Here is a 12,514-nt window from a genome sequence, read left to right as displayed (position 1 = left end):
GTCCTGGGGTCGATTTGCTTGACTAAAGGCGGTGCTCCAGCATGGCCGCAGTCAAATGACTGAAACAATTAAAAGAGTAAAAGAGACATGAAGTATATGATAAAAATCCCTCATAGTAAGGGCATGGTACATAGGGAAAATCCTTCCAAAATCTCTAACTAATGTTCGCTTTAGTTAGAGTTTCTCGCGACTCTAAAAGACAGAACTATCTTTGTCAATTTGTCACTCTTATACATAAAATGTACGGAGGCGGTGCAGTAATTCTGCTCTACTTTAACCTTCGGTGGTACGTGTTTCGTTGAAGAGTTAAGGCCCAGTCCTAAAAGCTTTCATTTCCGATTTACACACTACTTGTTTCAACGGACACTAGATGTAAGAAAACTACCTAGCTCTCCCCTTCGTGACGAGTCAATTTTTAGTATGATGGCAGAAATGTCCTTCTCGGGAAATTAGCCCCTTGACACAAACCCAGAGAAGGTAATCTGCTGACATTCAATCAGTGGAGGACAGTTTCGTCTTTCTACGTTTCAGATACGCTGATTGTACTAAAATACTTGTAAAGCTTATCTTAAGTCATCAGCTTGTAAATTATTCATAATGCTGATCTGCAACTCCTGGAAAGCTGTTCAGAATATCGTCATCGATGTCCCGAACTATTCTTACTCCGACACTGTCGCTTATACTCTTGCTTTCCACTCATCACCTATTGATCAGAAAAGAGTGAACGTTCAACCGACCTCATTGTGCAACTGGTAGAGAGCTCTGAACGGCTGGCACACTCCTGACCGCAAGTGCCTTTTCTTAATCTACACTTGACCGGGAATGAAGCACTGCTACACTTTCAAATGACGACCACGCCTGGTACCGTTTGCGAATCCATAAAAGACACAGCTTCAGTGCATCAACAGACATCTCGAAACCGCTGTGGGATGCACATTAATAAATGAGACCCCGCTGTCTTGAAAAGGAATAGAATGCGGATCTAGTTCAAAACGGGGGCGCCATTATTTTCTTAACGAAACACTTTGAAACTTGGGACACTGGTAGAATGTGTCATATAAAACATTTTTTTCTCTTAGTCTTCTTAAGAAAAATTATTATATTGCAACTTATTTCATGTTAAAGCTGTCGTATTTCTGTAATTTCAACCAATGACTGACGTCCATTCAGCCGAATACAGTAAGTGCTGACTACGTAAACAAACGATTCTCAAACGATTCTGGCGGTGATAAAATTATTATTTCCTTGTCAAAAAATGGCTGAAGCATATTGGCAGTAGCTAATAAACCTTTCTATTATAGGCACAAGGCCTGGTTTTTGAGGGAAGGGTTAGGGTTAGGGTTAGAGCAAATGTTGTACACATACAGTTCAGGTAGATGTTAACGAAATTATATTAAAAATAAAACGAAGGAAAACGAACACACGTGTGTTGCCTCTCTGCAAAATGTCAGACGTAATGGAGATTAAATACGCTTTACACCGCTTAAACTGCCAAAGGAGTAACGGTAAACAGCTGAATACTTGTCAGTGATTGGTTGAAATTATCGAAATAAGACAATTTTTTACATGAAATAACTTCGAATACAAAAATTTTTTTCTGTTCTATAACACAAAATAGATAAGTATACGAAGTTTGAAAGTCTTTCGGTACCAAAAACACTACGTAAAACATTAATGAAAACTGGTGCCCCCGTTTTGAATTAGATCCTAGAATGCTTTAGATAATGCCATTCTAAAAGGACGGGATGGTCACGCAGGAACGCCTTTGATCATAGGTCTGCACGATCAGGATTTAACCTAAGATGAAACAGTAACAAGTAGTACGTTGAATGTAAATAGTGTAAATAATGTAAATAAAATAGTACGTTTGTCATAACATCGATCACCAACCGTCTGTCGCTTTTCTCCCATACCGCCACCATCGCTACCGCCAACACCCCGCCAACAACAATAACAAAACCACCGCCACCACCAGACTTTTACAACAGCGTTACACTGTTTAACAGCATAAGACTGACTCGGCGCCGGTTATTCACCACATCCGTAATCCGATCACTTCATTTAATCTGTTTATTTATTTATATATTTATTGTTTAGTGATTTGTGTTGTTTTCTCTCAGTTACTTGCTGCAGTGTGGCACAATGCGAAGATTCTGTTTTGCCCTTTGACTTAATAAAACATCATCATCACCACGTCATAACTACATTAAACCATCCCTAGCGTAACACATTCCACCCTAGACATCGATGCACCCAAATATTCCACATAACACTTTCTATTCACAGCGCTGCCTATGATTTCTCCTACGGTTAACATTATCTTCCTGCTTATCTCTTCACTTGTTCTTAATTGTTCTGCACCGAGATGAAGTTGAACAATCACTCTTAACAATAACAGCAACAACAACTACTACTACTGCTACCACCACTACTACTACTACTACTACTACTACTATTACTACTGCTGCTAGCATCATTATCCCCACAACTACCATCACTTATAATAATAATAATAATAATAATAATAATAATCCTTTCTACTATAGGTACAAAGCCTGGAATTTGGGGGGTAGTCGATTACATCGACCCCAGGACTTATGAAAGGTAAAGTCGACCACGGCGGAATTTGAACTCAGAACGTGAAGATAGACGAAATGCAATAATAATAATAATAATGGTTTCAAATTTTGGCACAAGGCCAGCAATTTCAGGGGAGGGAAACAGTCGATTACACCGACCCCAGTACTCGACTGGTACTTTATTTTATCGACCCCGAAAAGTTAAAAGGCAAAATTGATCCCGGCGGAATTTAAACTTAAAATGTAAAGAATAAGAAAAAAATACCGCAAAGATTTTTTTTTTTTTTTTTTTTTCAATTCTGTTGGTCAAACACGCCAGGAAGATGTCTCTAAAATGCTAACGGTGCTACTACTGCTAATTCTTGGTAGATTCCGATCATTTGGGGAACTACCATTAATAACTGTTGCAGTAGAGATAGTAGATCTAGCTTAGTATTTGAGGTGCTCTTGTTGGTAGCGGTAGTGACTTTGCTGTGAGATGAGGAAGGGAGGGAAGGGGCTAGGTTTAAGACATAGGTTATGTTGTTGTTGTTGTTGTTAGTGCTGTGTTAAGACAGCTGGCAAGATGATGATGATGATGGTGATGATGATGATGATGACAACGACGACGACGATGATTGCAATGCTATCGAGGTTATAAACCGATGTCCCACACACACATACACACAGATGATGTCGTCGATGATAATGATGATGGTGACGACGATGACAATGATGGTGAAGATGACCACGACGACAGTGACGACGATGATTGCATGCTATCGGGGTTCTAAAACTAATCTCTCTCTCTCTCGCACACACACACACACAGGGATGAAATTTTTTAAAAAAAGGCATTAAGTATTAGCGTTTTCATCCCTTGACTAACGGTAAGTGGTTTCTATCAAACAATGGGTAATTAGCCTTTTTATTAGCTTCATTAAACCATTTCTCGGGAGATTATCGACTCGGTTTAAATGACGAAAGAAAAACAAACGCACAAACGGTAATCGAAGTGTGACTGCGGGAGTTGATTGGGTCGAAGAAATGGGAAAACTATCAAATATAGTCAGGTTAGTTATACGTATACAACACACACACACACACACACACACACACACACAGATAAAAACGCTCAGACAAACACTCGGAAGTGTCGCAGTAAACAAAAATCTGCAGCGGAAGTCGACAATGGGCTATCGACGATGTTGTTTTGGTGTTGTCGCTGTTGTTGTTATTGCATAGTTCTAGCTTAACCCTAATGGTGCACACCAATGGTCAAAGGCATTCCAGCCGTGACCATCATATCATGTCTTTTTAAGTATATGTAGGGCAACATTACCCTATGCATTCTTTACTTGAGACGGTAGTGTGTGATCTGAGAGAAATTTAGCAGCTATTTTTAGCAAATCGAATGACCATGTAAGACAGTCTTACATTTAGATTGCTGCCGCATGTAATTGATTTTGTTGCTGTTGTTTTGGTTGTTGATGATGATGTTGGTGGTGGTGGTGATGGTTGTGGCGACGAGGGTGGTGATAACGATGATGGTAGTGGTGATGACGACGATGATGATGATAATGGCATTGCTTTTATCTGCAGAGCGCCAGGTGAAATACCTTACAGCATGCTGTTACGGTTACATTCTCTATAATTCCTGCTTTCGTGCGGGTAGATAAAGTATCTCATGTACTGCGTTCGATATCATCGATTATATGTGGCTTTGTGCCTATGTTAAAAATCATTACTGTTGAAACAACAGCTTCCAGAAACAAAAAATTGTCAATGGTGGACCAAGCGCTGCTATGCACCTCCCGCAGTCATATTTCGATTACCGTCCGAGGAAGACATACACCTGTCAAAACAGGTTTTTCTTCTAAAATCTTCGGTTTTGCGCTTATATTACTGTTGTTCTTGTTAATATCATTGCTGTTCTGGAGTGTCGTGATGGGTAGAATATATATTATTTAGAGTATTCCGTCGTATACGATGACGGGTGTTCCAGCTGACTCTATCAACGGAACAGCTTGCTCGTGAAATTAACGTGCTAGTGGCTGAGCACTCCACAGACACGTATACCCTTAACGTAGTTCTCAGGGAGATACTGTGTGACAAGGCTGGCCATTCGAAATACAGGTACTACTCATTTTTGCCAGCTGAGTGGACTGGAGCAACGTGAAATAAAGTATCTTGCTCAAGGACACAACACATCGCCGAGAATTGAACTCACGATCGTGAGCCGAATGCCCTAGTCACGTGCCACGTGCATTTAAAAACACAAAAACTGATTCACTTGAACTTTTAAATTTAACTTGTCAAAATTTTTTCGTCGCTTTGATACCGCGACCTGTTCACTGACAAAATTCCATGCTGCATCTCATACATATATATATATATATATATATATATAAATATAGGGTCCGGGTTCAGTCCCACTGTGTGGCACCTTGGGCGAGTCTTTTCTACTATAGCTTTGGGCCAACTCGAGCTTTGTGAGTGAATTTGGTAGACGGAAACTGAAAGAAGCCTGATATGTGTGTGTGAGGGTGCATGGCTTAATGGTTAGGGTGTTGCACTCAATATCTAGTGATCGTGATTTCTATTCCTAGACTGAGTTATGTGTTGTGTTCTTGAGCAAACACTTCATCTTACGTTGCTCTGCGTTCACTTCGATACCTAACGCGTGATGCACTGTGCGCCTGTTCAGACAACGTCGACTGGATGGAGGCAGTGAGCTAATGTACAGCACATACAAAATATTTGTGCAGGTCGTTCGGCAAAGGCTGAACACTCAGACATCGTCTTCGACGGGAGAGTCCATCATAAAACATATATATATACAGGGTGTGTAAGATATTTGAGAACAGATTTCTGTTTATAAAAAAAAAAAACACAAATGTATAATAACATAACTTTATTTATCAAAAAATGCTATGAGGATAAAAATAAAACTTCTTTTCTATAATGTTATTCAACAAAGGCACCTTCAGCTTCAACAACTGCTTCTATATGAGACCTAAATCATCTACATGCTCAAATCAAGTGGTCCTGGTTAATTTTGGACATTACTCTGACTATGGCAGCTTTCAAAGAATCTGTGGTGTTATGGGCGTGTCCATTGACCTCTCTCTCAACAATACTCCACATGTAATAGTTCAATGGATTGAGATCTGGGAAATTCTTTTCTACTCTAGGCACAAGGCCCGAAATTTTGGGGGAGGGGTCCAGTCGATTAGATCGACCCCAGGACGCAACTGGTACTTTATTTATCGACCCCGAAAGGATGAAAGGCAAAGTCGACCTTGGCGGAATTTGAACTCAACTTAAAGATAGACGAAATACCACTAAGCATTTCGCCCGGCGTGCTAACGTTTATTATTTCTTTATTGCCCACAAGGGGCTAAACATAGAGGGTACAGACAAAGGGATTAAGTCGATTACATTGACCCCAGTGCGTAACTGGTACTTAATTTATCGACCCCGAAAGGATGAAAGGCAAAGTCGACCTCGGCGGAATTTGAACTGTTGGTAACATCAACCCACTGTATTCATATTCCTTTGCTGCATAACTTCCAAGGGTCTAGTTATCATTTTGCTGCATCAGGAAACTTCTGTATTACATATTATTGATCAACATATGTAGAGTAATTCTATGCCACTAATATAATTGGTATCCAAATATATTGATGATGGTCTACGTCTGCAACAGGTTTTCATTAGCGTTCAATTTTCTTAAATGCGCCGGTATTGTATACCACGTGTGTAGTGCTGTCCAAGATATTTCAAAAACAACGCCATGATTTCGATTTTTTTTTTTTTATGTAATCAAGCCAATCTTTTGTCATAATCTGAAGTTAAGCTTTTATTCAACTCCTGTATAACTGGACTGATAACGTCATGCCGCGACCACAGACAAAATAATATATGCAATGATAGGGATGATGATCAGGTAATTATCGGTTTCAATTTTTGGCGCAAGGCCAGCAATTTCGGGAGGGGAGGTGAGTCGATTCCATTGACCCCGGTATTCGACTGGTACGTATTTTATCAACCCTGAAACAATGAAAGGCAAAGTCGACCTCGACGGAATTTTGCCCGACTCGGTAACGATTGTGCTAGCTCGTCACCTTTGATCATGTAATTATTACATGACACTACCTGCGAATATGTATATATGTATGTGGGAATTGGAAGGGTTTACACCTCACACTAAACAATGCTTTTATCTCGGTTCGGGTACCTGCAAACTAGTCTTTCTTCTCTTTCCTCCAACCTCAGACGATGGACAAAGTCTGATACCCTACCTTCTACTCCACTCCACGCCTATTGACTGAGTGTTAGCGACGTAAGCCATCTCCGAGTATTCTCGGATTCTAGAATTTACTCCAGCTCTAAATTTACCTCAGCTATATAGGTCTCTGTATATTACAGAAAGTGTATCAGCTTGCAGAGCAAGCCGAACGTTGATACATAAGTATCTTGATGAGTTGAGAAAGAGAGTCTGTACTTTACCCATTTCTTTTGTCTGTTCTTCCATGTCTGCGAAAGTTTGAAGAAAACTCACCAGAATTTTCCACATGTGTATGGCGGCAGATCATTCTAGATAGAATACTAAAGAGTAGAGATATAATTTCCGGAGTCGTTCTTTGAAACTCAGCTTCATCTACGAGATGAACGAAGCTGTGAGTAAGGTATCAATATCAATGTTGGGCTCTTTATAATAAAAATAAAATTATCTGTACTCAGTATTGAGCTTTTAAAATGATGTTGCATCCACAGACAATAGTTGAGATTGAGTTGAGAGCTTTCAAATGTTGAGTCTTTTTTTTTTCATTTTTTCTTTCTTTTTAGTATGTTGGGTGTGTGTTTGATAGATAGAACATTTCGGCAGATATGTTGAACGTTGTTATTACAATTTATCTATTGTGAATGACATTTAGGTCTTGCTGCGATACATGTTTGCATTTGTTTCGATTTCAGCTTCAATTAAAATCTTTATAGCTGTTTACTGTGGCTGGTTGTACATGATACTCTATGTCTGACAACATCGTAAGAAATAAAAAGGAACTCAGGATGGTGTTTGTGGTACCTTCACATATTTCCACAGGTTTTTGGTATTGTTACAAAGTTTCTGTTTATCTCAAAGGTATTTTTTCTTCTAAATATAATTATCTGTAGCAATTTTGAAAGATGGGATATAAGTGACAGTCTGTTGCAGGGGCGGACTGAGTATTATGGACCCTCGGGCATAACTGTTTACCGGGCGCCTTTGAACGTGTGTTTTAGTAGAATTAACAGAGCCCGATTGACCGACGGCTCAGTTTATCTGTGTCCTACTGTTGCATTTATGGAGTCCTTAGAATATTGAATAGTATAGTTTGCGATCGACTCTGCGCTCAGAGTTCAAATCCTGCCTTTCATCCATTTAGCGTCGATAAAATAAATTATCTATCACGTACTGTATTCGACAGTTCGCCTGATTCCCACCCCCAGATTTTTGGCCTTGTGCCTATGCCAAAAACAACAAAATGAATCGTTATTATTGCTGCTTTCAACATTTTTGGTAATCGTCCAGCGTCTAAATATTTGATAAAAAAAAAACTATTTAAGGGGATTAACAAAGTTGTCTTTCCAAGATTTTAAGAAATTTTGTAGGTCAACCGGCTCAGTAGCCAAACTATTTAGTCTATTTTCTAATTCATCTTAATCAATATATTGTAATTTTCTGAGATATTAATTTATCTGCTAATCTTTGGTACAAATGTAAATCTTTTCAGTATTTTCTTTATAGTTTTGTCTTACATTGCTCGCCCTATTTTTATTTGTTTATTCAAACGCGTGGAAATTTAAGTGGGGATGTTTAGAATTTTATTCCCTTTCAAGTTTACGTTTTTTGAACTCATATCGCCTTTTATCCGTATCGTTCTTTGCTCAGTTTGCTTTGTGTTTTATTTATTTCTATACTATGTCGAAGTAAAATATTTGTAAATGGAATACTTGCTGTCAGCATGTAGAAGCAGCGACACCTGAGACGCTGGACAAAAACGTGAAGAAGGCTTCCCAGATATGCCTTTCAGTCACTAGCCTAGCTAGAGTGTGTGCCGCTCCCGTGCCCCCACAAAAACACTTATTGCTTACAGCAGACCCAAAAGTGGTACCACCTCCATAAAAGTGCCGCCCCCACCTCTAGCTACACTAGTGCTTTCAGTTCCCAAAATACCGCTGCTTCCAGTCAGATTTTATTTTATCATGTACAGTAATCCCTCGTCAATCGCGAGTGTTCACGTTCCAAAACCTCCCACAGAAATGACTGAAATCTAAAAAAATATAAATACCTATCGGCCGCAGAAAACCGTGATATACTGAGGAGTCCGCGATAAGTGAACCGCGATATGGCGAGGGATTACTGTATTTAGAAACGTGAAGTCCTCTTGAAGTAACCAATGTTACTATTGCGACACACCGTTCTCTCTACAGCGTCAACCGTATATAAGTCTGCTCTGCAGCATGTAGTATAACTAACCTATACATGTAATTGTCCCTAACACAGGATTAGATGAAACAATAGAGAAACATTATAATCAAATGTTTAGTATTTTATTTGACCTGAAATCTATCGTCAGATCTTTTTGTTGTTATAAAGATACTTCGATCAGTTGAACGTTGATTTCTAAAGGCGGGTGGGTTTTTTTAACTTTTACTTGTTTCAGTCATTTGACTGCGGCCATACTGGAGCACCGTCTTTAGTTGAGCAAATCGATCCCAGGAATTATTCTTTGTAAGCCTAGTACTTATTCTATCAGTCGCTTTAGCCGCACCGCTAAGTTACTGGGGCGTAAACACACCAACATCGGTGTCAAGCGACGGTGGTGTGTACAAACAGAAACACAAAGACACACACACACACATACATATATATGTTGGGCTTCTTTCAGTTTCCGTCTAACAAATCCACTCAAGGCTTTGGTCGGCCCGAGGCTATAGTAGAAGACACTAGCCCAAAGTTTCACACAGTGGGACTGAACCCGGAACCATGTGGTTGGTAAGCAAGCTTCTTACCACACAGCCACTCCTGCGCCTATATCACAGCCACTCCTGTAGACAAAAATATTTTAAAACTAGTGTACGTAATTTATTCACGATTCTTGGTACTTGTTGCTAGTATAACATAGAGCATAATTGATTGTGGAAGGCATAATCGGCAGACTGCCGATATTTATTAACATACGATTCAAATTCTGCTTTTATAGACTTTACCGTTCGTCGTTTCAGGGTCGACACTAGTCGAGTACTGGAGATGATTTCATCGCTTGTATCTTATCATATTATATTATATTATATTATATTATGTGGAGAGCGAGACTGCGATGTGGTTTCAGTTCCTGGTTGAAAACATTAACTTCGTCTCGCTATTACCCTTGGTTAAATTATGAACGTCTTGTTGTCCAATTTATCCATCATGAATGTATATGGTTTCACTCTACATTAAAAAAAAATCGATGCTTGTATATCGATTTGTGGTTAAAGATATGTACCTTCATATACGTTTCGTGAGAAACGTATGACCTTGGAAAAGAACAACTGTCACATCTTACTCCACTGAAAGACGAGCCTTGTGTGCCTCGTCAAATAGAAAGTATTATATCTTTTAAATTAAAGTGCATCTAGAGCTGTTCATGTCTTACAGATTTCATAAATCTGAAGTTTATGTTGTATGACTTTTAGTTTAAGCAAGCCTGGATGCCCTTACTTTGGATAATATAAAACATGTGATATAAATTATTTAGTTCTTTATGATGTTAAGCGAAGCAATGTTCTTACACCCGCTTCAATATACCCGAAATGTTTCTCCCGTATATCTCTGACTAATTTGTATGACATTATCCAACACGACACTTAACATATGTTATTTGTTCCCCTCGAGAACCATATCTTTCTGTCTCTGACTTTAATCAACCGTAAGACAGCATTTCTTCAGACAGGCGCCCTAAACGAAGAGTAAATAGTCATCTCACTACATTTATGTTGATTGTGCTCTCGCATAAAAAGTGGTACATAATTTTATTTCCTGCTTCTGAAAACATTGTTGTGATATAGGAATCGATTATTTATTTATTTATTTAGTCATTCATTCAAGCGAACGGCGTTTAATAGATGTCAGACTTCCAACTGAACGAATCAGAAAAACAGTTTCAATTCTCCATTGTTATTTCATTTCAACTATCATCGCTTTCTTTTGATGTGCTTCATATTTACGTCGAGAACCATTTAATTATCAATTAATCAAAACTGTATTGTTCAAACTGTCATTTACATTACTGGCCTTGTCCTATAATCTGTCGTAATATTGGCTGTGGTTTTAAGATACTGTACTATAGGACTTGTTCATAGACTACCATACTGCACTTTTCTTTATAAGCTATCGTACTTCAACTCAAAGGTTTTGTATTATTATGTTTGTCAACACTGGCCAGAGTCAATAAATTAAAGCACCAGTCAACTCTTAGAGGGGGGTCGATTTCATTGGCGTCTTTCATCCATTTCGAACGAATTTTCTTAATGCTTTGAGAATATGTCAGGAATGGGTATTATTTGCTTTGAAGAATATTGCATCCAATGCAAGTCGGATATAGAAGAAAACACTCTCGGTATCATGTGGTAGTTGATGGTATGATTGCAGAATCGTTACAGCCTTAGTCAAAATGCTAGCTGGTGTTTTATTATAGTCTTTTCAAATTCTGAGTTCAAATCTCATTAAGGCCAGCATTGTATTTCCCCCTTCCGAGTCAACTGGGATCGATTTATATTCTTATAATGCATTCTCGATGTGAATGAATAACAGCAGATGACAATTGTAATATATCTATAGCCCAACGCTGCAATGAGAATCAGCATTGTTTAGTTGACTAGTGTTTCGTTAGCTCTGACAGCTGAACTCATTTCACACCATAATTCCAATGAAGCAAGCAGTACTAGCATACTTAATATGATGAGTACGATAACATTAATCAAGGCTATGTGTATCGAAAATAAAGTTATGGCTTGGACAGTTTCCCCTATTACACTGCATAAAGATGGAGTTTTCAAAAGTGATCCAAGAAGATAGTGTGCTATGGGGCAATCATTTTAATAAGAGTGTTTGTAATTCTATAATTCTTAAAGTGCAATTTCAATGAATCAATAACAATCACCGCCTTTCTTTTCATTTAAATTAAATTATAATTACTTTCTATCTTCATACTGCAGCAATCTAATCTTTCAGCCTGACTTTAAATATATCCATCACCTTCACAGCTGCTTTATATCCGATCAATCACTATTTTCAGTTGAACCCAATCTTAAATTAAATCTTAAAGGAATACCAGTGACTATACTTCCACCGCCATTATCTCAAAATTAACTTTGTTCCTCGCCGTGGAAATTATTATTAATTCTAGAATAACGAGATGTACTTCTGACTAATGAGTTGCGGGTTTTCATTCTACATTCTTTTTAAAGACTTAATGAGCCGGGAGCTGCTGCTGTGCCCTAGATAGTCCGTTCGTCTTCAAGGCCGGTAAAATTAAGTCAACCGCTGCAGACAAAAACTTAGATGATAAGGGGATTCCAGATGGTTGGCTTTCTAAGGTGGAAGGAATGGGTATAGTGATTGGTACCGAGCCAAGAACGGCTTTTTACATGATTATTTCTTTCGGTGGTGTCTAGTACTTTGACGAATATACAAACCGATTGACTGTTTAATCAACACATTAAACAAACGATCGATTGGTTAGATGGATAGATAGATATTTAAGCAATTAACTAATAACAATGAAGTGGAGTTGAACATATGCGTGTTGTACTAATATTAGTGTAGGGATTTTCCCAAAACAAAATTTATATCTTCTTCCACGTCCATAGTTAATCGATGATGATCGATTATTTCACTATCTGCAATTATATATATATATATATAT

At 38.4% G+C, this 12,514-nt stretch overlaps 1 protein-coding gene across 3 annotated transcripts in view; it reads left to right on the top strand.

Moving 5' to 3' along the window:
* LOC106878778 (uncharacterized) overlaps nucleotides 1-12,514 on the top strand; it is a 195,476-nt gene that overhangs the window by 29,900 nt on the left and 153,062 nt on the right. Inside the window, exon 1 of one of the 3 annotated variants that reach the window (XM_052973201.1) lies at nucleotides 7,559-7,704. The exons of the other annotated variants lie outside the window; for them this stretch is intronic. Coding sequence (XP_052829161.1) covers nucleotides 7,593-7,704 — 112 coding nt within the window. The 5' untranslated portion in view covers nucleotides 7,559-7,592. Of the gene's footprint in view, nucleotides 1-7,558; nucleotides 7,705-12,514 lie in introns of those variants that run through there. 3 annotated transcript variants of the gene reach the window in all.

The sequence above is a fragment of the Octopus bimaculoides genome, chromosome 15 (genome assembly GCF_001194135.2).
Source record: "Octopus bimaculoides isolate UCB-OBI-ISO-001 chromosome 15, ASM119413v2, whole genome shotgun sequence".
NCBI lineage: Eukaryota > Metazoa > Mollusca > Cephalopoda > Octopoda > Octopodidae > Octopus > Octopus bimaculoides.
Note: the sequence above shows the minus strand (reverse complement) of the source record. Positions and strands in the feature narration are given on the sequence as shown.